At 52.8% G+C, this 26908-nt stretch overlaps 1 protein-coding gene across 1 annotated transcript; it reads right to left on the bottom strand.

The window, feature by feature from the left end:
• Positions 1-239: 239 nt before the first annotated feature.
• Positions 240-4535, bottom strand: C11H10orf71 (chromosome 11 C10orf71 homolog). Its single transcript, XM_015249393.3, has one exon. It carries the CDS (start codon positions 4533-4535, stop codon positions 240-242), a length of 4296 nt encoding a protein of 1431 aa, XP_015104879.2.
• Positions 4536-26908: the final 22373 nt, after the last annotated feature.

The raw sequence follows: 26908 nt of genomic DNA on the forward strand, positions 1-26908 counted from the left end.
GAAAGGACGGGATCATGTGAGTGGAGCAGCATGCTTCCCGAGGGGGGAGCCCCAGGGAGCCTTCAGGTGGGGTTTTCTCAGGGTCCCCTCTTCCTTGAAGACTTCAGGGATCTCAAATGGCTGAGTATGTGTGTGCGTGTGTGTGTGCGTGTGTTTGGGGGTGGGGACTGATTGTTCTGGGGGAGGGGCAAGTAAGCTCTCCGGGGTTTACTAGGAGGGGAGTTCGTCTGCTGTAATTCTCAAGAAATGCCTTCTGTGGCAAAGTCCTCCAGGTCATTGGTAGAGATGATGCCCAGGCTTGGAGCATCTTCCCCACCCTCCCCCGGGCTCTGGGGTGGCCCCTCAGGGCGCCGGCCTGCCGAGTGCTGGGTGGGGTCGCCCGGCTCAGAGGCCAGCTGCAGGGCAGCATCATGGGCGCTCTGGGGCCTGGGGCCCACTGCCTCGGTGATGTGAGGGGGCTGCCTTAGGAAGGTGGGGGCGGAGAGCTGAGAGGAGCAGCGCAGGGGCATCAGGGCCGTCATGGGCAGGGGCCGGAAGCCGGGGTACAGCACGTAGGGAGCAGCAAGTGCGTCTGGGGGGGTTGGCTCCGGGGAACCTCTCTCAGAGGCTGGGATGGAGACCTTGACATATTTGCCTGTCTCTGGGTCATAGAAGGTCTTGATTTTCACCTGGAGTGGCAGATCGAAGACAAAGTACTCTCCAGACTGGGGGTCTTGGAGGACCTTCTGGGTGGCAGGGAAAGCGGGCAGGGGTGTAAGGGACTGGGACCCCCCAGGCCGCCGTCGGACCGGCTCTGAGAAGGCTGACACTGAGTGGCGGTGCGTGGGAGGGGGCAGGGAGCGGACCACGGGGAACCTGGGCTGGGGCTTCTCTCCGGGGGATGGTGGCCTCTGCTCTGAGTCCTCAGGATGGAGCCTTTCCTCTCGGCGTTCGCCATGCTTTTCTTGCGGCTGGTCGATCTTTCTCCTCTTGCTTGCCAACTTCTTCGCCCGCCGCAGGGCCTTCTCTGTTTTGGGCGGGACTGCGGGTGGCTTGCCGGCTGCCCTGTCCAGCTGAGTAGGGGGCCCTGGCTTCTCCCGGAGGCCTGCTGAGCTGGTGGCCACATCCAGCAAGGAGCCTCTTGGAGAAAGCGTCCTGAGGTCTTCTGCTGATGGCTCAAGTTGGGGGTCGGATCCAGCCTCCCACGTGAAGGCATGTGTCAGGTCCTCCCTGCGGGCCGCCCTGCCAGGGCCGGGGCTGGACCAGTGGCTGCTGTGGGGAGGCTCCCCTGGCAGCAGGCTTAGCTCACTGGGGGCCTGGGAAGCATCGTCCCAAATGCTACTGGTGGCAGGGGAGCACACGCTGTTCTCCTCCAGGGAGTTGGCGTTGGGGGACACCGCCATCCCCCCGGGGACCAATCTTCTCCCCGGGGGCCCTGCCCTGGGTGTCGACAAAAGGTGACTTTGGAAGCCTTGTGTCTGCTCTTCCCAACAAGTTCCGAGCTGCTGTGGAGGTGGCTGGTCTTCCAGGTCACCTTCGGGCAAAGCGATCATGGGGATGCACTTTGGAGCATCCAGCTTCCCCTGGTCTGCAGAATTGCTCTTACGGTCATTTGCCACAACTTGCCTTGCGATGTCTGGGGTTGGCTTCAGCCCTTGGCCCTCTCTAGTGACTGGAGGAGTTGGGACATACCTCTTTGGAGCTGGATGGGAGGTTTCTGTCCTGGCCTCACTGGGCACCCGCACGTGGTCCTCCATACCCTCACAGGTCACGCCCTTAAAGTGTGCACCCCGCACGCTGGTAGATGTTGGAGTGCTGGGCATTTCCTGGCTCTCGGGAACACAAAGGCCAGCGTCCCCGCTCCAGCCCGGCCTTGGCAATTCCTCCTCATTGTGGCTACTGCCCAGAGGGGACTCTGAGGACGTGACCCTCAAGAGGGGCAGCATGATGGGTTTTATCACAGGGGTGGCCCTGAGGGTGTTGTCTTTAATTGCAAACAGTATGTGCTTGTTTGAAGTGGACGATGGTGACGGGGTTAGGTCTTTGGCATGGGAAAGAGAGGTATCCTTACTTCCCCCAACCCAAGTGCCTCTGAAATTAGCTTCCTTCCTCGATGCCTTCCCGGGGCTACCTCCAGGCAAACTTTCCTCTTCACCTTGCAACGATTCCCTCTTGCTGAGCTCCTCCACGCGTGCGTGCCCACTGTTTAAGGGGCAGTAATGTAGCTCAGCTTCCTCCATCACTTTCTCCTGCTCATCCTTCTGACTGTCACCTGCACTCACGTCATTCCTCCTGTCTTCCCGCTGGCTCTCGGTGAACCACATCTTCTGCTGATCCTCGAACGAGGCAAAAGACTGATCCGAAGAGCTGGTGCTGAATTTGGCCCTACCTTTGAGGCCTGGCATAAAATCAGACTGGGTATCGCTATAAAACACATCTTCCTCCTCAGGAGAGAGGGGCCCTGGGGAGAATTTCTGGTTGAAGTTTGGATTCTGAAGTCCTACCTCTCTCTCGGGTTCTGTCTCTTGAGAGATGGATCTCAAGAACCCATTCTCTAGGCTGAGGGTCTTCGGGTTCTCCACAGACTTCCCCACCTCGGAGTCTCCCCTGCAAAGCTTCAGGGACAGGTGTTTCCTGGGGTAGCGTTCCCGGGAGTCTGGACACCAGCCGGGCCTGGAGGTACCCATCTCTGATTCTCCATTGGCGTCATCCTTCTCATAGCCGTTCCTGTCGGCAGCCTCACCGTTGACACAGAAGGGAGCTTTGGTGGTAGCTGATGGTGAGGTTAGAATTAGGTTGTTGTCTGCAGTGGCTGCACTGGGGTTGGCTTTGGGGTCCTTCTGGGTACTGACTAGCGACACAGAAGGGGCTTCAGCGGGTCTCTCCTTACACAGCTCGTCTGGCGGGCTTTCCTCGAGCCCGTTGGGAAGGAGGACGCCGTTGCTCAGGGAGTCTTGCTGGCCTCTGGCTTTCTCATCGAGACCTTTCAAGAGAGGCGAGGGACTGTATGTGCTCTTCACGCGCTTGCGCACGTCCTTGAGGTTGAACAGCAAGCTAGGGGCTTTGGACTTGTAGCTGTCCCGGGACTGACATTCGCTGGGCTCCTTCTCTTGGTATCCGTTTAGCTGTCCTGGGGGCGACGGGGTTGTCTCCACCGGCTGGCTGTCGGATGACTCCGGGACATGCTTGGTGGGTATGATGGGGGTCAACAGCTTACTGATGTTGAAAGGAGGATCGTAATGCTCGCTGGGGTCCACAGGCATGTCAAGAGCATCATTTTCTGGAAATTGCTCCTGGGGATTGTGCTTTGTATACAAGGCTGGGCCTCTCCTGTTGGCCTGCTTCCTCTCTCCCGAAGCCTCCTGTAGACTTTCTTTCGTTCCTTTGCCAGGCTTTGGTTTCCTCCAGGGGGCGTGGTTTGGCTTCACCTGAGGGTCAGGCTGTGAGCTGGAAGCTTTTCCCTCCGTAGCAAATATCTGGGCTCCGGGATCCCTAGATGCCCAGGGTCCAGAGGTGGGGAGAGTCCCTGCGGCCAGCCTATTCTCTTCCTGACCACAGCTGGCCCGGACGTGGCAGGGGGAGACTTTGTGCTCGGGGACCGGGGGCTCTCTTAACAAGGGCGTGTCTTCATAATGCACGGGAGCCTTGCCTTCTGGGGCAGCATCAGCAGCATCCTTCCTCTCAGGCAGCCTCGGCTGGTGGGCGTTCCAGGACTCAAAAGCACTGTTTTCACTATGAAGAAAAGTCCCCTTGGGAGCCCACTCCTTGCCCCTTCCAGGCTCACCCGTGGCTGCCTTGTGGGCTGGAGAAGGAAACTTTGACTCAAACGAGTTACCCGCGTTTTCGGGTGCTGGGAGAAAGCTGCTGGCTCCGTGACAGGCCATTTCAGGGTTCTTGGGGGACTCCTCTCCGTGCTTCCTGCCAGGCTGGTGGCTAGTCTGATGGGTGCTGGAGACTTCGGCAGGCACCCTCCTGACGGTCAAAAAGGCAGAATCGAAGCAGAAGTTGACGCCACTTTCCGGAAGAGGAGCAAATTTGGGGGGATTTTTGAGAGCCGGAGGCTTGCTCGGAGGTGGTCTGCTGTCACAGCGTTGGCTCTCAGTCCTGTCGAAAGATTTAATTAGTGATGATACTTTGGAAATAGGCTTGTTGCTGCTCCTCAGGCCGGAAACGGGCACCTCCAGTCTCCTCTGGGCTGGTGTCAGCGGGGGGCTGCTTTTGGGGTATTTCTCCTCCCCTTGAACGTACTTGGGCAGCTGTTGGAACGTGGCCGCCCAGCCCGCGTGCTCGGTGCCTTGTGATGGTAACTGGCTCCAAAGGCCACTTTTCCGGTGGGTGTGGCTCACCGTTCCCTGATGCAGATTCCCGAACACCTGGCGGGTGATATCCGGGGACAGGGCCAGGTCGGAGTCATGGAAGGAGGCGTCCTCTGAGATGCACAAGCTCCGGAATGCCCGGTCTGTGAGGCTGCTCACCTCCCGGTCCGCATCGTCCAGCACACTGCCGATGCTCGAGGAGTCGCTAAAGCCGTCTGTGCACTTCTTACTCCCCTGCATCGTCTGTCAGCCAGGAAGACCGTCCCCGTCAGCCAGTGGGCACCCCTGGGTGATGCTTCTGGAAGGGTTGGATGCAGCCCTCTTGTCACAAAATCAGAGTTTCCTGATGATCAGATGCAATGGCGAAGTGGGAGTTTTATTTTTCTGCAAAAGAAAGAAGTGCAGGGTATGAATACCATATCCAACTTAGTGGCTCCATGTAATAAAGACACGCTGGTCCAGATGGGCAACCGTGCCTGTGATGGTTGATTTTATGTGTCAAGCTGGCTGGGCCATGGTGCCCAGTTTTTGGTCAAATGCCAGTCTAGATGTTGCTGTGAAGATAGATATATCTTTAAAGATGTAATTAACATCGAAACCACTAGACTTTGAGTAAAGCAGATGACTCTCCAGAATCCACAAGGCTGAGATACCCCAAGCCAGAGGCAATTCTACCTCCAGTCTTTGGCCTGGAGCTGGAGAATCGATTCCGCCTTGGGTGTCCAGCCTGCCTGCCAGTCCTGCCATTACATGAGCCAGTTCCTTTACAGTAAATCTCCATCTCTCTCTCCCTATACATTCTATTGGTTCTATTCCTCTGGAGAAGCCTGACTACTACACTGCCTAAAGTTCAGATGTGTCATTTTTGCAGAGAGACCCTCCCTGGTGTCCCACGGTGTGTGTTCCCTTCTCACTATCTGTCACAGCGCCTGGTTTATCTTCTTTGTGGTACTGAGTAGGTTCTAAAATAAAATGTACTTCTTTGATGCCTCTCCCCTCCTTAGACTCTAAGAACCAGGAGCTCAGGAGCCACTAGGATGTCTGCTCACATATTGCCCTTGGTTCATAGCCACCCCAAGAGGGCACAGCCCCCCAGAGCCTGCATCCTCTGGGCTCTTCACTCTCTGGCTTGCCCTTGGCTGTGGCCAGTGGGAGATGCTGGTAGGAGCTTGGAGGGAGGGGAGCCAGTATCCCTGGCATTTTTCCCTCTCCCTGCCCCATCCCATCCCTGCTCCTGGCTGTGGTGTGAGGTCCTGGCAACACTGCAGTCCTCTCTAACTTCGACCCCTCCCCTGGGCTCTGACTCTCCCTGGGCCCTGCAACACTGCTGCCCTTGCCCCCGAGGGCTGCAGGGAGGATGACTGCCGCTCTTTCTGAGTGACCCCACATCCTGGGGTCTCCCTAATTCTGCCTACACCTCGGTTACAGCCCCTTCATTATATTCTCTTATTCTTTTAAAAAAAGATGGTGAAATATACAAGACATAGAATTCACCACCTTAACCACTGTAAGTGTATAGGTCAGTTGTGTTAAGTGCATTCATACTGTTCTGCAACCATCACCACCCTCCACCTGCAGAACTTTTTCATCTTGCAAAACTGAACTGTGTGCCCATTACACCACCCCTATTCTCTCCTCCCCACAGTCCCCAGAAACCACCATTCTGCTTCCTGTCTCTATGAATCTCACTACTCCAGGTACCTCATAGGAGGGGTACCATCCAGTATTTGTCTTTTTGTGACTGGTTAATTCACTTAGCAGTGTCCTCAGGGATCATTCATGTTGCAACATGTGTCAGAATTTCCTTCCTTTTGAAGGCTGAATAGTATTGCTTTGTATGTATAGACCACATTTTGTTTATCCATTCATCCATCAGTGGACACTTGGGTTGTGTTCACCTTTTGGCCATTGTGAATGATGCTGCTATGAGCACGGGTGTCCAAATACCTGGTCAAGAGCTTGCTTTCTATTCTTCTGGGGACATACCCAGACGTGGAATTGCTGGATCATATGGTAGTTCTGTTTTTAATTGTTTGAGGGGTCACCGTACTGTTTTCTTCCAGAGCGGCCGCACCATTTTCCACATCCACTAACAGTGCACAGGAGTTCCAGTTTCCCCACATCCTTGCCAGCACGTGTTTTCATTTTGGATGGTTGCCATCCCAGTAGGTGTGAGGTGGTTCACTGCATTCCCTGCTGGATTCTGTCTGAGGATGCTGGGACCCTGACCTCCACCACTGGGTACGCACCTCCAGTGCCTAGAAGAGGCCTGGCCGGGGCAGGGGTGAGGAGATGAGGACATGAAAAGTTAGATAAAACAGCAAGTACAGACCCCAGAGTGGGCTCAGGTTGAGGGCATTTGGGACAGTGAACATCTAGCAGGGAGCTGTGAGTCCTCCGCTGTCACAAGCTGTCTCTGCACGTAGCCCTCCCTGCCTGGCTGGCCTGGGCAGTAGCCGCAGGGACCTGAACAGGACTGTGGGGGATGGAGGATGAAGGTGCCGTAGAGCCCACACGTCAGGAGTCCCGGAGCCTAGCCTGGCTCCACAAACAGGGTTGCCCACAAGGCATCCTGCTCAGGTCCGAGGCTGGTGTGCCTGCAGCGCTATGGTTTGGTCCTGGAGGTCCGTCCGCCTTCCTCGAAGTTTCCTGCTTCCTCTCTTGACCACAGCGCTCTGATGACTTTTCTTTTTTTAAATTAAAAAATTATTCTTTTATTTATTTTTAATTTTTAAATTTTTTGGGGGGGAGAAGTAATTAGTTTTATCTATTTATTTTTAATGGAGGTACTGAGGATTGAACCCAGGGCCTTGTGCATGCTAAGCACACACTCTACCCCTGAGCTATACCACCCACACCCCCGCCATGACTTTTTGATGCTGATTTGTTGGCAGGCTTGTTTTAATGAATGAATGAGCTGAGGTGGGGCTGCTGGAGAAAGCGGAGGACCCTGAGTTCTGCTAAACCGGATGAGGTGACAAGAAACTATGAATCGGCCCTGGGAAAGCCTGTACTTACATGCTCCTCAGCTCTGCCTTAAAAATCGGGTGGCTTGCTCCCCAGAAAGCACAGTAGGTGTCTTTCAGAAGGCCCCCGAAAGGCCTCAGCCCCTGTGCCTGGCCAACCTCACTCCCATTCCTACCCCCTTTCCCCTCCCCCATTTCCTCTTTAAAAGCTGCGGAGGCTGAACGCTCCTGGTCTCAGACTCCCACGTGGCTAGCCTGGCCCTGTGGCAACATAGTTTTGTGACCACAGGCGTGGAAGCATGCCGATGTCTGGGAAAACTCTTGCCTTTCCGATCAAAGGAGCAGTCCCAGTTTCCCCTCCGTTGGTGGCTTTCTTCCTGCTGTAATGCAGACGCCAAGCCTGAAACTGACTCTGCCCGTTTGGTAGCCATCGGCTTGCGGTGCAAACTCTATCTGTTTGCACCGCAAGCCGATGGCTTCAACTACAGAAATTCAGTCTCTCACGGTTCTGAGGGCTGGGAGTTCCCCGACCGAGGTACGGGCAGGGCTCGAGGTACGGGCAGGGTTGGTTCCTTCTGAGCGCTGCGAGGGAAGCCCGGGCCTCTCCCCTCGGTGTGCAGAAGGCTGCCTTCTAGCTGTGTCTCTTCACGCTGGCTTGCCTCTGTGTCTAAGGATGCCAGTCCTACTGGATTAGAACTCGCCCTAATAACTTCATCTTAACTAATTACGCCAGCAGTGACTCCATTTCCAAATAAATCACATTCTCAGGTTCTGGGTTAGGACTTCAACGTGTGAATCTGGAGGATAGCAGTCAACTCATAACACTGAGGCATTCACCCTGCAACCCTGAGGGACAAGCAATGATGACTCGAGGCCGATTTGCAGAGGATGTCTGGGTGGACAGAACAGCCCTGGGTCCTCCACGGTCCTGCGGGGCTGTGAGCCTGCGATTCCAGAATCAGCCCCTCTGGAATCTGTGTTCTTGTGGTGAAATGGGGGACTTCAGCGGCTTCGACTCCTGTAAATCAAGTTTTCCGTGTCTTGAGGTCTTACCCATACAGTCAGGGAGTCTTCTGGTGTCCTGAATGCTGGGGTTTTGACCTTGGCAATGGCTGAACTCAGTAATACTGGGGTTTCTCTACTTCCACACGAAGATGGATAGGATAGTCGGAGATCTAAATTAGAATCTTAGAGTTAAATCAACACCCCCCAGCCAATGAAAGATCCCTTACTATTAGCAGATACTTGTTATTTCCAAACACTCAGCTTCCATCCCCTCCTCTGAGTAAGAACACTTGACACCTTTGAGGGGGTTTCCTCTCCCCTTGGCGCTCAGTCTTGGCAGGGATGAAAGTCAAGGGGCCTGCGGAGATCTCCCAGGGCCAAGTGCAGATGTGAGACCCAGGCCGGCCCATTGTACTGTATTTCCTGGAGCAAGGATGGAGCCTGCTCACAAATTTTTTTCTCTAGCGGCAGTACCCTCTGTTCGTTCATTCCCAGCCTGAAACTTCAGCCTCCACTTTGAATCCACAAGGGCTCCCATTTCCTATTTACACATATCCATTTCTGCTTTTTTTTTTTTTTAATGGAGGTACCGGGGATTGAACCCAGGACGTCGCGTGTGCTAACCACATGCTCTACCTCTGAGCTATATGCCCCCTCCAAAACCCCACCAATTCTGCTTAATTTCTGTTATGTGTGGCCAAAAAACCAAAACTGATCTTGGGTTTGCATCATATTCCAAGCAGTAATGAAGGCTGTTCACTGACACTTGGAGTATTCAGAAAGTAACCACATTCTTTATGCCTCCCTCTCGCTAGCTTCATTTGAATAATTTCTTTAATTCTGATTTGATTTACCTGGGTTCTGACGGGATGGTCATAAAATTGGCTTCATCCCCCAACCCCCACCCCCTCGTCTCCTGATACCCAGTGGAACCTTCAGCACAGCAGCTCAGACTGAAGGTGTTTTCAGGTGCCGGCTCTTGGTTCTATACCTGTTACAGGAGCGGGGGCTGCGGGTGCCTGCCTTGCTGGGCTTTACGATCTGTAGTTTTAAAACTTCTTTTCATGCTTACATTTGCTGTCATCACGGCCCATCTAGAAAGAAGAAGAAAAATAATGTCATTGGAACCCAGCGAACCAAAAAGCCAAGCACGTGTTCAGGACAAAAGCTATCCTTATACGTCAGTAATACAATTAGCATTCAATTTTTGTTGATTTCACACTTAAACTCAACAAAATTCCAAACGTAGGCATTTTGAGGGGGAAAAACCAAGATAAGTTTATATCCCCCTTCCGACATTCATTAACTTTCTCTGGTCCAAGAAATCTTCAAAACCTGTTTGAAGCCTTTGGGATTTCTAGATTGGCCCAGTTGTGAATCATTTTTGGCTTCACAAAAATGGCAGTGGGAGGATGAAGCCATCAGACCAAAGACCCTTTTCCCATGTGAATTAATAACTCAAGTTTTTCAGTGAAGAGGGCTGGAGTGGCTGAACTTGAATCCACTCAGCAGGGAGCAGTGTTCGATTTATTGTTGGCAGGAAGCTTGAGTATCTATTTTGACAGCTAAAAGAACCAAAAAGCTGCCCAGGAGAATTTTAAGAGTGCTCAGAAGCAAGTGTGAACTAATTAAAATAAATGCTCCATGCAAATCGTCAATGCAGACCACTGGGGCTTCCACAAGACCTTTCTCATCTTGCAGCTCCTGGATATTAATCCAGTCCATGGTAGATTATTAATAGTATTAATAATCATAATAGCTCAAATTTGAGGAGTATGTTTCTTTGGAGATGCACAGAGGCACTTTGAGCCACCCACCATCCGGGTGGCCACATCCTGACCGCCACCCCAGGGGGTCCTTTGTGTCCCCATGGCACCCTGGATTTGCCTCTTCCGTAACTCATGCCGTATGCTCACACATCGTGTATGGTAACCCATATGTCTTAGGAATTGATGGCTGCTTCCTTCTCTCCTCAACTAGAAAGAAAAATTCCTTGAACCCAAGGAGGGAGTCTCATTTGCCTTTATGTCCTGAACACATCAACACAGAAACCGAATGAATGTTTGTGGCAATGTTCTGAATTTGGTGTCCTCAGCCTGAATTTTAGTGGAAGGCAAACAGAGGCATCGAAAAAGAAGGAGCAAGAAAGATGGAGGAGTTTTTATTGAGAAAGACCTCCGGCCTTGGGTCTTAAGGTGATCTGGAAAATTTAGATTTCTATCCCTAACTAGAGAGCTCATTTCAGGATGAGGGTGAAATCAATCCATGTCGGACATGGACGAGACAGAGGTGCAGAAGGACACCACGACACTTATTCTGTGAATGTTCCAGGGACACATCACTTTGTGCTGGGGTTCATGGGCTCACTGTCAGGCTGCTGAAACGTGTTTTCCAGGGGCCAGCACAGAACTGTCCTGCTCACGGCTGTGGACCATCTGAAGGAAGCCAACCTGAACTGCTGAAAACCTAGAGCACATTTCAGATAAAAGGATGCCGTTCCCCTCAGGTAACACGAATAAGAAGAAGCTCACGTTGCTGGATTGTGCTATAAACAAAGTACGTGGAATCTGCTCAGATGAATACACAGAAACGAAAGTGAGTATTTATTCACGGCACAGTGAATAAATTTATGTCTAAGCAAAAACAGTTTTGTTTTCTTCAGTGCTTCCTGATGCCTCACCCCTCATTATTTCCTTAACTCATTTATTTACTTTGCCTTTAGTCTCCCCTCTCCCAGGGGCTCTTCCAGTGGGTACCTTTGCTCCTCATCCGACTTAACTTTCAAGCTGCAATCAAGACTGTTGACCACTAGCTTCCGGGGTAGCTCCCACTTCGATCTGTGGGCTGCTCACATATCTCCCTGCCCGGCCTAACTGTTCATATCTTATCTTTCTCTTCTGGATGGTTGGATGTCCTCTGCGTCCAGCCCTGTGGCCTTGTCTCTTTCCCCTCTACCAGCTCGACAGGCGACTCTACCCACACCCACAGCCACAGTGAGCAGCCACTCACTGATGACACATCCACGCCAGCCATGTGTCTGCACTTCAGCCTCTGTCTCCGTCTGCCCCCTGGGCAGCATCACAAACTCACAATTAAAACGGAACCTGTGCCCTTTCCACAAGCCAGTTCTTCCTCTGAGGATCCCACAAATCTGAGCCACTTGTGATTGCACCTTCTCCCTCCTCCATGCCTCTTTTATCTGATCCATTTCTGCATCCCATGAGTCTCATCATTTTTTCTAAGCTGGTTGATTGATTGATTGGTTGATTATTTTTATTTTTTTTATTGAAATATAGTCCATTTACAATGTTGTGTTAATTTCTGGTGTTTCTTCAATATGCCTTACTACCCCTTGCCTCGGGGCCTTTGCACCCTCTGCCTGGAGTTCTTTACCTCTTCCTTTCTCTTGTTACCTGTTTAACTCCTACGTATACTTCAGAACCCAGTTTGTAAGTCCCTTCAAAAAGGTGGCTTCCTTGGGCTCTTTTATGTCTCTCTGCTATCTGCTTTTCTAGAATGCTATATTCATCTCCTTGTAAGTACTTATGATAATTGTAATTAAGATTTTAAATGGGTCATTATTGTTAAATGCCTGTCTCTCTTGCTAGCCTGGCTGCTTCACTGTGGCGGGGCCCACGTCTGTCTGGCTCTCCAGGGTCTCCTCCTCTTGTAGCACAGTGCACAGCACGAGAACTATCTGTTAAATAAATGAGCAAATCCCTCCATCTCCGTCATGATAATACTCACCCTATTGACAGACAGGCTTTGCGAGATTTATTTTCTTGACAGTTAGTTGTAATCCGATAGTCCCAGAATTATCACAGATTTCAAATTAGTGAATTTGAATCCAAGTGGATGTAGCTTCCTTTTTGATTCCAAGTCTTAAAATATATAAAATCTGCCTGGGGCTCACAGGCTGGCTCGGTGGAAGGCACTGGCTTATTCCACGGCAGGTACTGTTCAAGTTAGGGTTCAAGGTTCAAGGTGAATACTGGCTAGCATTTATATCAGGGGGATTAAGTGACGTCATAACTTGGCCATTTTCCTGTTTATCTCTCTAATAGCACTCAGTGGTCCAAGTCGGGGATGGTTTTGAATCCCTCCGGAAGCCCAGTGTCCAACAAATATTTGTTGCGTACATTAACTGGGGTGTTAATTACAGCCATGTTGCAAATGGTCATTAACTGAGATGACACCTAAATTGTGGGTGTCAGCGGGTGAAACGCTGGCATCTGCCCTGCGTTGTCCAGGCAACCCTGACGACTCGCAAGCACTCTGAGAACGGGTCGTTCAACACTTCATCCACGGATGCTGGACACTGCTCGAGCTTGGATCAGGTCTAGCGGGTTCTGCAAAGCACCAGAGCACACAAGGGGAGACAGGGTCCCTGGGCAGGAGTGGATGGATAGGACTCTCCAGTTCAGCCAAAGGATCTGGTGATGCACCTGTTGTAAAAACATGCTTGGGGCAAACGCGGGGCATGTCTATGCCCCTGTAGCCAGAAGCTGGGAGAATTTTCCCTTGAGGATGTGTTTTGTCTTCTCCTCATTGCCAGGGTCATCTTTTTGAATCAGAACATGTCAAACAAACCAAAGCCGAGTGTGCATCCCCATCAGTCAGCTTTTTCTCACCGTGAGCTGTGAAATATCCTTTGCACAGTCATTTCCTCTTCTTTAAAGGAAAAGGACAACGATCTCTTGCACTGCTTTATTCCACTTGATCTGCTGTGAATCCATCTTTCCAACAAGGCTTTGCGCTCGGCCCCGGCCTGGTCCGTCTCTGACTGACAGCCTGCCTGGAGCACGGCAGCCACTCGTCAATGTTTCCAGCTGCCGTGGCTGAGCACGCTCCTTGGACCACAAGGATGTGATGACAGAGGTTTGTTGCGAATATGCGGGGTGGGGACGGAGGGCTACATGCTCTGCTGTCTCACGTTCTCCTTGTCTCCCACGGGACTCCTGGCCGGCGGCCAGCCCGGGGCTCGGAGGTCACGCAGTCCCCCTTCTGCTGGCCTGCCCCACTCTGGGAGGACAGGAAGTGGCAGAGGGGATTCCCACTGGCACCCCCTACCGACTCTGATCCAGATGGCCACACACAGCTACTCCTCTGAGCCCCACGACTGAGCAAGTGTGATGGACCCCCAGAACCAGAGCCCTGTTGGGTGCCCCCAGGAGGCCCCAGCTCCAGGACCACGCTCCTCCATGTGGCTGTGCACAATCAGCTTCATTGATGAGAGAGGATAACGGAGGCTCAAATGTCCCATGTCACACAGCTGCTGTGTGACAGAGCTGGGCTTGGGACCCAGGCTTGCGTGGTCCTGGAGTCAGGACACAGCAAGAGAGGGGGTGGCTGGTGGGCTGGCAATGGTGGGATCTCCAGATTAAACAAAGTCAAAATACAGGACACTCAGGGAAATCTGAATTTCCCATCAACAGCGAACAGTTTGTAGTATAAGTATGTCCCATGCAATAGTTGGAATATACCTTGTATTTGTCAAATGTCTATAAAATTAATCATCCCATATTATACTAAAAATAGGTACTCATTGTTTATCTGAGATTCAAGCTGCACTGGACATCTTGTTTTTTATCTGATGATCTGAGGTCCTCACTGACTTTTAGGACCCAAAGTGGATCACAGTCGGCGGAAGCCAATCCAGTGAGTCAATACTGAGATGACCCTTATCTGCGTGTTATCCCGGGACACACTCTGGGATCCATTATCTTGTTTGATTCTCATGACCTCTGTGGGGCGGGTTCAACAGGCCTCACTGTCACCATTTTCTAGGTGGAGAAAAAAAGCACAGAGAGGTGCAGAGTATTGCTCAGTGGCACACAGCGTGGGCTGCGATTCAGCTCGGGCTCACTTCTTGACCACCCCATGCCTTCTCCAGGATGAAATCCTGACCCCTCTGATCCCTGGGCTCAGGCACAGGAGCGTGTGTCCTGGGCTCCTGGGCTGGAGTTCAAGAGAGACTTGAGGGCGGGTGGGGAAAAGGAGGGTGTTTATTTCTGTTCACCTCCCGAGAATCTTCTCAGCTCAGTTTTTCACAACAGCCACAGGAAGAAACCCGATGATGCAGCTGGTCCGGCACAGGGTCCGTCCTGCTGGGGAGGCTCAGGTGGCCGGTCCTTGCAGAGCTGGGAGGGATGCTCTCCAGCTGCACAGCAGGCCCTTCCTTTCTCCTCTCGTCCCTGCCCGTCTTCGCACAGGAAGCCATCGGGCTTGGCTTTGCTGCTGGGTCTGACCACTTGCCTGCAGTGTGGTTTCTGAGCTCCAGCTCTCTGGACGGATTTAATTACCGTAATTGAATGGTGTTTCCACTTTTCAGTAAAGGGGAGGCAGGAAGCCGGCGGAGATAACAGGGGTTGGCTTTATCACACCCAGAAGGCCCTCACAGATTGAAATGGATTCTTCTTGCTCCTCTTTCTGGGTGGTTTTTTGAGACATCGGCTCTGGGATGTCTTGAGGTGCTGCTCCATAGAGTGAACCCTGACAGCCAGCCCGTATCAGCCCGCGAACGCACAGGTGATGACCGCGCAGCCTCCTGCACCCCACCCCACACTGAGCAGACCCCTGGCTCTGGACCTGTTTCCTGCTGGTCCGTCTCGGGCCAAGCCCTTGACCTGTCTGTGCAAATTCCAACAGCCTTCCTGCTCACTGTTTCAGAGGGAATTGTCCTTGTCTGTGTCCCACATTTTACAAGATAAACAATGAAATGGCAAAATCGACTTCCTCAGTTGAAGAGAGGCACAGACGTGTGTCAAGTGTCTATGGGGTGGCAGGTCCCAAGCCCCTACGTCACGTGCCTGGCCTCACTCATTCCTCGTGAACACTCAGGGTGGGCCCCTCTCCCCACCTTATAGCCGGGAAACTGAGGCTCCCTGGGTGAATCGCTTGTCCCTTACAGAAGCTGGAGCTGGGATGACACTGGCCTTGTGCTCCGGGGCCCTGCTGTCCCGCCTGTGAAGATACCCTCCCCAGCTCTCTCTCAGTGTGGTGATTGCTCTGTCCTTGTAACTCCTTTGGCCTTTCAAGAATCAGAAATTCTTGGACAATCAGAAATTTCAAGTCCATTTATATTCTACCAGAGGAATACACAGGCTCTCATAAGCCAGACTTGAAGCTCTTTCACACATCCATCTGCTCATCGACTGTTCACCACTATGCGTATCCCCGTTCTAGTGCTGGAGATACAGCGGAGACAGCGTCCACTTGGGCTCCCTCCTCGTGGACCTGGATGAACTGAGGAATGGCATTGGGTCACACTCAGTGATTGGTTTCCCTTCGGTGGTGTCTCTTATGCATGTAAAACGCACCTTTGATTTGCACACAGGTTATCACACACCTGGTTTGGCCATTCTGGCTCCACTGGTCTGGTACTTGGCATCCCAGGATGGAGATGGGGTTCTACCTGCATCCTGGCCTGGCCTGGTTTAAATGGCTCCAACCTAAGGGCTAGACTGGGGAAGCTAAGGGCTGTCAGGTTGGTCCCAAGGCTTCCGTGCTCTGGGAGAGGATGAGGCCGGCTTCATCCATTCCCAGGAGCATGGCTAATTGGCACTGGAGACTCTGGGAGCAGCGCTGACCTGGCATGTGCCTGAATCCTCCCTGAATCACACCCTGTGTGCAGGTGGCCTCAAAGCCCTGCCACATGTAGGAGTTCAGGACATCCCAGGGATGTGGCTGAAGAAAGCAGCTTGCCCAGGCTTGCCAGGCTCACAGAGCCATCCGTGACGTGTGGTGATAATTGCTGTGTGTGTTCTGCTGCCCTTGGGAGAGAGCTTGGGAGCCGAGATGCTTTCTCCCTGGACCCTAACCTAGCCTGACTCTTACTTCTGACCTGGGTCCCTGGTCCACTGTGTCTGGATGGGATGTTTTCTCAGGAGTCTCTGAGCATCACCCGGATCTGGGGCTGTGTCTGAAGTTAGAGGCTAGGGAGCCTGGTACAAGGAAGTTCGGGCCTGATCCAGTCAGTGCTCCCCAGGACAGGAGGGTGCCGGCACCTGGCATCACGCACCCAAGGGGGACCCAGTTGTAGGACAAAAGGAGAGAAGCAAGGTGTGGAGGCAAGAAAAGGAAGAGGGAGATGAAGAGATGGTCCCGGGACCCTGCAACCTGCCCCTTTTGGCTCCTGTTCCTGTTCCCTGATTGTGTGACCAGCAGGACAGAGCAATGATTTTAGCTCTCTGGGGCAAAAGCCCTGCTTTGTAGCACTGACTGATTTCCGTGGCTGACTTCTGCTCTGACCTGGCATCCGAGGCTGAATTGGGACATGCACAGGGACTCCTGGAGCCTCTGGGTCCTGCAGGCTCCCATCACGTTTGCAGTTGCTTTGATAAGGATACTTGGGCAGGGCTCTCCCTCCGCAGAGGCTAGTAGCAGCACCATTTCGGACCCTTCCCGATGTCTGGGCTTTGTCGGGGATCACTCCTTGGAGCTCCTGGCGGCTGATGGGCTGGACTCGGCCAGCACTGTCTCTGCACACTGCCCTCCACTGGAAGGTGCTCAGGCCTGGTGCTGCCCAGCTTCTCAGCACCTCTCCCCCGGGAGCTCTCCGCAGATGCCGAGGGACTGGTCTCAGTACAAGATACCCCCGAACAAGGGGCCTTGGGTCCTCCTTGTGAACTTAGAGGTGCCCCCATTTACCTCTGTAGTAGCAACTACGCTAACATCAAAGGTAAAAGCAGACAGCTCTGACCCCAAACAGCCCTGCCCTGGCCTCCCTCGTGCCTCCCCAGAGCTGGGGTGAGTGCTATTCACGCTCTGCTGCCCGGGGCGGGTTGTGGTGGCGTTGACGGGGAAGTGAAAGGCTGGGAAACAATGAGAAAGGGACAAACTGGCAGAAGCGGTTTCGTTGCTCAGCCCTGTGGCCCTTCAGCCTCCTTGCTAGACTGAACTCAATGTCCAGGAGCCACACCACTGCCAGACCAGGGCGGGCCACCAGCCAGACGAAAGACATGCAGGGGCCACCGAAATGGTGAGTCCTCCTGGGGTGTGGGCAAGGTCCCTGCACCACTCTCCATTTGCTGCGTATAACATTGGCTAAATTACAGAAAGTCTGTAAGCCTCAGTTTTCTCATCTGTAAAATGGAGCTGATGACCTGCACCTGTGTATTAACAACAGGGCTTCTCAACCTTGGTCCCATAGACGTTGCCAAGGTGCCCTGGGCAAAATCACCCCTGCCTGAGAACTACTGTTGTAGTGAGGAGCCTCATTCATTCATTCATTCATCCCTTCCACCTTTCCCAGGAACATCCTGGCCTGGATTCTGGAAACGGTAGAAACCGCCATGAGATAGATATCAACCGGGCAGTTCTGGGCAGTAGAAAGAGCTAGAGACCTGGGTGAAGTCCTGGTTCCAAGGCAGTGTCATTTTGGGCAAGTCACTTAACCTCTTCCCACATCTGTGAAATTGGGACAATAAAAAACAACGCCAGCTCTGCCACATCACTCCCACTTCCTGTGGCATCTGCTGCCCGCAAGGGAGAGGGCTGAGGAAAGGAACGGTCATGTAGCCACTGCCTGAGAGACACCAGCTCTCGGAGCCACCCACCTCACCAGGCCCTGGGTCCTCCCCAAGCCGGGGGGACACCAGCACCAGAAGGAGGCAGCCGGGTTTAGATCACAGTATATACCAATCTCAGAGACATATATTTATACAACACAAGGCAAATTCCCAAAGCAAAGTAAGTTTATGTGTGCCACTCTGATATTCCACCCTATTCTACTGTATTATTTCATTTAAAAAAATGATTTGCAGATACTAACTACAATATACAAAAGAGATAAACAAGTTCGTACTGTAGAGCACAGGGAACTATATTCAATACCTTGTAGTAACTTATGGTGAAAAAGAATATGAAAACGAATATACGTATGTTCACGTATGACTGAAGCATTGCGCTGTACACCAGAAACTGACACAACATTGTAAACTAACTATACCTCAATAAAAAAAATATATATATAGAAAAAAAATGATTTGCAAAGTAGTAAGTGATCTCAGGACTCAATAATGAGTTATGATCTGCAGCATTGTTTTTTTTCTTTCTTTTTTTTTAACTGTCCTAGACCAGAGTCCCCAGATGGTCCCCATCAGGTTCCGTGTGCTGCTGCCCGGTTTATAGTGAGGCTAGGTTCTCATCTGGATGGAGAAGTGGAGACCTAAGGTCCAAACATGGTGATTGGCAGGGTCTGACCAGACTCACGTGGCAGGAGGTGGAGGAGACCACCTAGGTGGTGAGTCCACGGGCCAGGCCTTGCCTTTCTGCTTCCTTGACCTGTCCCCAGTCCCCACACCGTGCCTGGCCCTAACAGAGGCTCAATTCATTTGTTAAATAAGTGCATGAATGACCAAGAGAAATCTCCATTTACGGAGCACCTGGCGTAAGAGAGGCACTTTAGATACTCCTATATTATTGATACATATGCATTATTATGTAGTGAATACTCACAACAACCTTGTAAGATAGAAATTACTCTTGTTCTTTATAAAGGAAGACTTGGAACCCCAAGATGTTTAAGCTGGTGATGAAGGACTTGAACCTGGGCTGTTGGAGAGGGAGAGGGTTCCTGCGATCTGTATTTACAGAGCATCTCCAGGAGCTTCTGACTTGCCTGCTGCAGGCTGAGAGCCTCTGCTCAGCCCTGCCCCATCCCTGGCCACCCCGCAGCCCCCACACACCCAGGTATCACCCTCGGGGCTCCCTGGCGCTCATCTTAAGACCCTCAGCCACAGGGTGTCTTCTGTTCCCTGCACCCCATTCCAGCTGGAAGGCCACCTTTGGCAGGCAAGGCCCTTGAGAGCCTGCCTTGCCCCTTCCTGATGGGCACCTGGCTTTCCAGTTCAGAGCTGTGGAATCAGTTAGACTTTGGACAAATCGCTCAATCTGTCTCAGCCTCAGTCCTGTTTTTGTATCCTGGGGCTGATGGGAAGACAAGCCCACAGCCTGGTCCCTGGGGAAGACCCTGAGGACTAGGAAGTGGGTGTTGCACAGACAGTTGTAACCGATGGCTCCGGACACCACTTTGGAGAGCCTTGTCCTGACAGGAGGCCACCTCAGAGGCTCCCAGAGGAAGAGGCACTTGGGTTGGCCGGCGTGGGGTGTAACTTAGCAACCATCCTCTCTCCAGCCCCTGGGAGGAGAACCAGGCAAGATGGGGAGGGGCACCCCTGGAAAGCAGCCTGGGGGTATCCCAGGCTTGGGCAGAGAGAGGAGGGTCCAGACAGAGCTCCTGGAACCACGGGAGAGCAGAGGGGCTGCAGAGCTCCCCTCACCATCTGTGGACCCTACTTCCCCATCTGTAAACTGATGCCGCAGGGCTGGGTGACAAAGGCAGAGGAGCAGAGCTGGAAGAGCCACCGCTGTTTATCCAGCTCCTATTACACTCTGTGAACTTTACATCTGCGATCTCACTCAGGAGTCACAGCCACGAGGCATGTTAGACAGGGCCTGTGCCAAAGGAATCAGGTGGAGAAATTGAGGGTCAGAGAGGTTGAGGAACTTGCTCAAGGTCACACAGCCAGGGAGTAGCAGAGCCAGGATTCAGACCCAAATCTCTGTGCCAAACGATCTTGCCCTCTTTGTGCAGCCAAGGCAGAGAGAGTTATGGGGTGGGCACCTCCCTCTGCCATGGTGTCCCCGCAGGGGAAGGCAGATGGCGGCATCTCTCTTGGAACTTTCTCTTCCATCTTCCATGCCTTCTTCTTCCCACAGGGAGCATTTGCTTTAGTAAAGCTAGAAAAAGCTTCTGCTGGACATGGTCGTCCTGTGGCAGCATCCAGGAGGGTACCACCTTCCATGGCCCTGAACTTCAGGAAGCCATGGGTATCTGGGCTGGGGGGAGATGCCTCCCATGAAGAGTCACCAGGAATTCCTAACACTCCCCCCTTCACTTCCAACGTGCACACATGTCAGAGCCCCGCTGTCCCTGACCTTCTCCTCACTTCCTGCTGGAGGCTGGGAAATAGAAGAGAGATGTCTAGTTGACAGATGACAGCTGTCCCTTCTCCAATCTGAGTGACAATAGTGAGCCTGGCTCTGCAAGGAAGGAAAGAGAGAGAACTTCCCTGCTGTGGGGGATACAGTCATGGGACTGACAACTAGCCCTTCTCTTTATAGAGTTCCTCATGGAATGCTTACAGCGGTGAGAAGAAGTTCAGATGTGGCCACCCAGGCTATCTGTCTAAAAATGAAAACTGAAGAACACTCTTCCAATAGGCAAGATTATTTAAAACAATGGCTCAAGTTGAAATGGGAAAAAAAAATCAGCTATTTGAGCATCTCCTACTGTGTTTGAGAACAACAAGGAAGCTCGTCTCTCTTTCCTTTCTTAAAGCAATGGTCCTCCCTTCTCAGAATGCCCTGGGGGGCTTGTGAAACAGAGTGCTGGGCCCCATCCCAGAGATGCTCACTCGGACGTTGGGGTGGGGCCAGAGCATTCAGGGATGCTGGTGCTGCAGGTCTGCAGACCGCTCGTGGAGCACCGCTGCCCTGGGCCTTGAGCGATTGGAGGTTGTACCCCTTTCTGGGAGGTTGTACTGATCAGTCATGGGCTCTTGGGCCACTTGGGCCTCAGGGTTGTCAACGACTGTGGTTTGGGCTGTGTTTGCTTGGCTCTAGGCTGGGCTCTGGGCAGGCTGTGCATGTGTGGGGTGCAGAGATGAATCAGAAATGCCATCTCTCCAAGGGACTGTCACCTGGGAGGGGAGAAGAGCCAGTGGTCAGTCTGAGCTGCAGGGTTTAGGAGGTGGAAAGAGAGTGGTCTCATGGGCAGGGCTTGCTTGAAGGCAGCTGGGAGGGAGTTTTACTGCCAGTCTGTGCACAGGCATCCAGCTGGGTCCAAGCTGGGTACCGAGCAGATGGCGGTAGAAAGAGCATCACGTTAGAGTCAGATCACGCTCCCATTTCTTAGCCCCGTGTGACCTCAGCCAGTTCCCCCACCTCTCTGAGCCTCCCTTCTTTCATCTGCAACTGCACCTGCCTCCCTGGGTGGTTGTGAAGAGTAGAGGGAAAAAATATCAGAGCCCAGGAGAGACTTACACAGAGAAAGGACCCGGCAAGTGGAAGCTTCCGCTGCTCTGAAGCAATCCCACATCTACCGTGGCTATACTAACACCTGCCAAGATTTCGGTGCGCTTTCAAAGAGCTCATGCGTGGAAAGCGCATAGTAGGTGCTTACTGAATGACACTTGCCTCATTTCTAATCCCCAAGTGGGGGCGCTCTAGCCTAGTGGGAGGGGCATGGACTGAGGCCAGACCCTCTTGGGCGTGGTTCCTGGCTGTCCTGGCTGTGAGTGGCCCTCAGCAATTATAAATTATGAAACCATTCTGTGCTTTGGTTTCCTGATCTGTCATTTTTTTCTTTTAATGGCAGCACTGGGGATTGAACCCAGGACCTTGTGCATGCTAAGCAGACACTCTACCACTGAGCTTTACCCTCCCTCCTTGGTTTCCTCATCTGTAAAATGAGATGAAGGTAGTACCATCCTCACGGGGTCCTTATGAGGACCCGGTGAACTCGTGTCTGTGAGGTGGCTGACATCTAGTAACTGTCAGCATCTCATGACCATCCCCACCATGCCACCTGCTTAACCCAGGGCCAGGGGCACAGGCTCACAAGGATGACAACCTTTTCCCAACAGAAAAGGGAGAGAGAAGTGAGGCGGTGGCGGCCCAGGGCCCCAGAGGCTTCCTTGTCCTTGGAACCACCTCCAGCCTTTGCCCTCTCTGTCTGGTTTCTCTGCCCGAGCAAATCGCGCAGCTGCCTCATTCTGAACAGATATCAGCCGACCTCAAGCAGCTTTGGTGCTGGTACAGCATTTGCCTTGAAAACCGTGCCCGCGTCTCCTAGACCATCACCAGAACCACCATGGGAAAACTTGCATGCTGGATGAGTGACGATAAAACCAGACCATCTTTGTAAGCGTTTTATGCCCGGGAATGATGCAGCTGGATTGCAGTAATGAACTTACAGGGATACTGTGGGTGAGAAATGGCTCTGAGCTTGTGGGTCTGAGTTCTGACCCCTTGACCTCTGTGGCTTTCGGGTCTCACCTGCTTCAGAAGGACGGGCAGGGCCAGGTGAGGGGAGTGGCTGGTGGTGCTCAGGTGACCAGGCTGCCCCAGGACAGGGCAAGCCAAGGGACAGCTCTGACATGACCTGGCCATTGCAGGCAGGGCTCAGAGGCACGAGGCCTCCAGGCTGGGTGGGGAGCAGGAAAGCCCTGGGCTGCTCAAGCAAATCTGAGTTTCCTTTCTCTCCTGGCCTTCCTTTAAGCTTCAGGTGAAGGCTTTGAGATGGGAGATGGCCGAGATGAAATCCGTCCCTTAGCTCAGCCTTGAAGTCCCTCAGCAGCTCAAGCTCACCTGGGAAGGGGCCACTCAGGGACGGAAGGGGCCACTCAGGGACAGAAGGGACCCACTGCGGCCAGGGAACAGCGTCCAGGGTGCAGAGGCCCCAAGGAACAAAAGGCGCCTGCTGATGCTCGGAGCCGGCATCTCCGTGGGTTTGGAAGCCCTTCGTTGCACAATGTCCTTTCTGGGCTGGAGCCTCCAGGGCCAGCCAAGCAGAGAACAGAGGATACGGGGAAGGCCATCACCCCGCTTTCACTGCTGTGGTGCGGAAGGCTCCCTTGCCCCTTCCCACGAGAAAGAGAGGTCTGTCAAGTCCGCTGAAAGCCACTGAAGTTCATTAGCTCTTCGGCGCCTCCTGCGATCAGATTCCCAAACGCTCTGAACGACGCAGCTCGGAAGGAACTGCACTTCGCACCGAGCCTTCTTCAGCCCTCGGCCTGGGAACTGAGGCCTGCTGACAACCCACTCTGTCTCAGCCTTGACATCGGCGGCCACATACTACTCACACACGCAGCCCCTTCCAGAGAATGTTCCAGAATGATACTGACTTATGTGGGGGAGAGGGGGGACACATCTCAGCGGTGCTCCACACATTCCATTTTGGGGCCTAGATCCATGCACCTTGAATGATCCCTCATCCCCCTCGTCCCCCCACACCTCCCAGTCCCTGTCCTGCCACCCCTGGGATCAAGTAGAAACTGAGAGGTGTTTGGGGTTTTCCCAACTATAGAAATGAAACATAAGATTGAGTTATAAGGCTATGGATTGGCTGGATCTGGCAAAATGTGGTTTAAACCCTCAGATGGAAATAAAACCAAGACCCACTGCAGCCTTTTGGGAAATGTCAGTGCCATGTGTCTATACATGGGCCACCATCTCTGAAAGCCCTTTTCATCTCTCCCTGGGCAGAGGGACTGAAGGCACCAAGAGCCAGTGAGGAAGACAGCCCAGCCCTGGCGGGTTTCAGTTACTGAGATTTCTGGCATAGGCTGGAGGAATAAGGCTATTTCCAGACGTGGAGCTTCGCCTTTCTGTACAGGGTCTCCAGGGCTTCCTTAGGGTCAGGAGCAAAGAGCAGAAAACACCAAGTCACTTGCTGGAGTCCTAGTGGGAGGACATCGGGGTGGATGCACTCATCCTTGGAGGACTGGGGGTTGTCTCTGTCCCATCTCCTCCACACGCCTCCATCTCCCAGGCTCCCAGGGGATCCAGGACCCAGGACCCTGTTTCCAGGGACCCAGCATTCTATCAGCCCCTTTCCTCCCAGCAGGCACAGTTGCTCCCATCCCAATGAGCTTCCGGTCACCAGTGAGCAGGCACAATTGTTCCCCTTCCAAAGACCAAGGGGCAGACACACACTGGACCTGGGTCACCCGGAGACGTCTATTTATAAACCACCCTGATAAGCACAATCGGCCCTGCTCAGCCCAGGCCACCCTCCACAGCAAAGCTAACCTTCCCAGTGGCGGACTGAACATCTCCTGTATCAGCTAGACTGGAAAAAACGGCCCAGCAGAGGGGCAGGGGTCTCCAGAATTGGCTGGTGGTCCTGAAGCATCCGGCTCGCAGACTGTTGTAAAAGCTAGAATGTTCATTGCTTTTTGTGTATGTACCAGATCGACCCGTCTCAAGCAGTGTTCTTGTACAACAGGGGTCAGCAAATACTTTCTGTAAAGGGCTGCATGATAAATGTTTTGTTTTTGCTGGCCACGTGGCCTCGGCAGTTGCGTGAAAGCAGCCTGAGACGACGTGGAAATTGAACGAGTGTGGCTGTGTGCCAATAAAACTTTATTTACAAAACCAGGTGCCCAGCTCAGTGGTTTACCAACTACTGGAGTAAAGAGAACACAAATGCTGGAACATTAGACCTCATTTAACACAACCACGTGTTCTATCTACTTTCCAGGGCTCCTAGACTTGTGGGTATTAAAAAATACTACTTCAAACATTGTTTGTAACAACCGAGTTAGATTATGTTAAAATACATGATCCATAGTTTATGCTGATTTTTTTTAATAGCCTTTATTTTCTAGAGCAGTTTCAGGTTCTCAGCAAAATTGAGTAATCAAGTGAAATGTGCAGATTTCTCATATAGTCCCTGCCCCACCCCCCATGCATAGCCTCCCTGATTATCAATATCCTTGGGAGTGTTATAAAGTCCTAAATAATAACTTTTTAAAGGTTATCTAGAAGGGGGGGGTGTAGCTCAAGACGTAGAGCACATACTTAGCATGCACAAGGTCCTGGGTTCAATCCCCGGTACCTCCTCTAAAAATAAATAAAATGAATGAATGTTCCCCCCACCAAAAAAATTTAAAATAAAGGCTATCTAGCTTTCCATACATGTTTAGTATCGCTCTTCTCAACGATCAATTCTTCTGCACCAGGTAAAAAAGAGTATGATTTTAGATTCGGCCAAGCCCACCCCGCGGGAGCTGACTAAGAACCCCCAGGGTGTGGGAGAAAATACAGACTGTGCAGGAGTTCCCTGCTGACACATATGCTCTTGGAGTCCATGGGCCAGAATGTCCCGCTGACCAATTGTCCTCTTTGTTACGGCTGATAGGCTCCTGCCTGACCCAGCACTGGGGGACACAAGAAAGCCAGTCTGCCTGCACAGAACGTGTGACTGTGGGGTGGCCCCCATGTGGCGGTGCAGTGCCCCGGGCACATCCAAGGCTTGTGCCCGCTCAGCCGTATGCGAGCAGAGTGCCCGGACAGATGCACGGAAGGACAAAGTCACACAGGTCTATACCGTGTACTCTGTACCCTCATGGTCCACACAGCAATCCAGCACCACAGCACACCCAGCACACCGAGCAACTCAGCCCTCGACATGCCCCTGGCCGCTCACGCCGCCCTGCACGGCACCCTGGCTCAGAGAGACAGCCAACACCGCTGGTCAGAGCGCACATCCCTGCGGCCGGAGCTTGAGCCTCTCTGCCTACGCGAAGGAACCAGACCAGCGTCTGTCCCTACCTTCCGCTCTCCGCGAGTCCCGGCGGCTTGCTCTCCAGGCCTCCCAGGAATGGGGACAGAAAACCCTGCCTCTTCCAGCAGCCCGGCTCTGCCCAGCAGCCCAGATTTCTTCCCTTGTTAGCCGGACTGCCCAAAGACGGGGGGGAGTGGATTCAAGACCTGGACCTCTTACTGTCCACAAACCTGCCCACCTGAGGACAATCAGTGCCCAGAAGCTGCCCAGACACGGGAAGTTCGGGAAGCGTACCTAAATAGAGAGCCCGCCGGGGGAGACCAAATGGTGTTCTTGGTGGAGAAGAGGCAACAGTCCCCACTGCAACACCCGCGTGGTGTCAAGTAACAGTCAGATTAAACAAACAGCTTCTGCGGCTATTTTTATCTTGAGATCGGCCACGGGTAATAGATAACTTGGGGAGAGAGAAATGGCTCGCCTCTTAGCCGGACCCTGACCAAGAGTCCAACTTCAATCCAGAATGAGTTTGAGAACTATTCCAGCACCGAGACGCAAAGAAAAATAGCCCAAGGTGCAAAGGAAAACCTTTGTTTAGACAAACATTGAAAACACGATAGCGTGTGTGTGCCTTGGAGCCAGCGCCCGGAGGCCTGCTGATGTCCCGGGGCAGAAATAGCCTGTTTCATCATCGGCTCGGAGGACCGCAGCCTGCATTCCTCGAGTAAGGAGCCGTCCTCGGCTGTGCTTTTGGAGCAAAATAACATGCCCAGCTGCAGCAGGCTGGGGGCAGGCCAGGCTGGGGTTTCAGGGTGAGAGCTGCAGGAGGATATGAAATAATCAGGGAAGGGACGAGGTAAGCGCCCATTTGGTGAGCCCGGCCATGGCGGATCTGGTTTTTGCAAGGTCCAAGTGCCGGTGGACCGGTCTCATTCTGCCAGGGAGGAGCTGCCCTCTCCGCCTCTGGGAGGGGCTCCACCTTTCCCGTGGCCACTTTCTTTCTTGGCCTGGGGTCACCTGCTCCCCAAACTGCCTGCAGACACCCAAACGTCTTCCAGCCCTTCTGCTTTTGCTCCCTCTGTGACAGCTCCCAGGTGCCCTCTTAACCCTTCCCAAGTGTGCCCTGGGAGAGTCTGCTCGCTACCAGGAGCACAAGAATTTTAATGCAGACCTTTTTGTTTGTTTTCCTTCTTTTCAAGATCCTTTCTCATGCTCCCCCGCCCCATGGCCCTGGGAAAGCAGAGGTACTTGGTCCCAGACAGGTGCCCCGCTCCACGAGATGCCCAAAGCCCTTGGAAGCCTGTAGCACACTGTACCTCTGTATCTATTTGTGGACTGTCCTGCCTGCCCCT

This window comes from Vicugna pacos, chromosome 11 (genome assembly GCF_048564905.1).
Source record: "Vicugna pacos chromosome 11, VicPac4, whole genome shotgun sequence".
In the NCBI taxonomy this organism is placed as follows: domain Eukaryota; kingdom Metazoa; phylum Chordata; class Mammalia; order Artiodactyla; family Camelidae; genus Vicugna; species Vicugna pacos.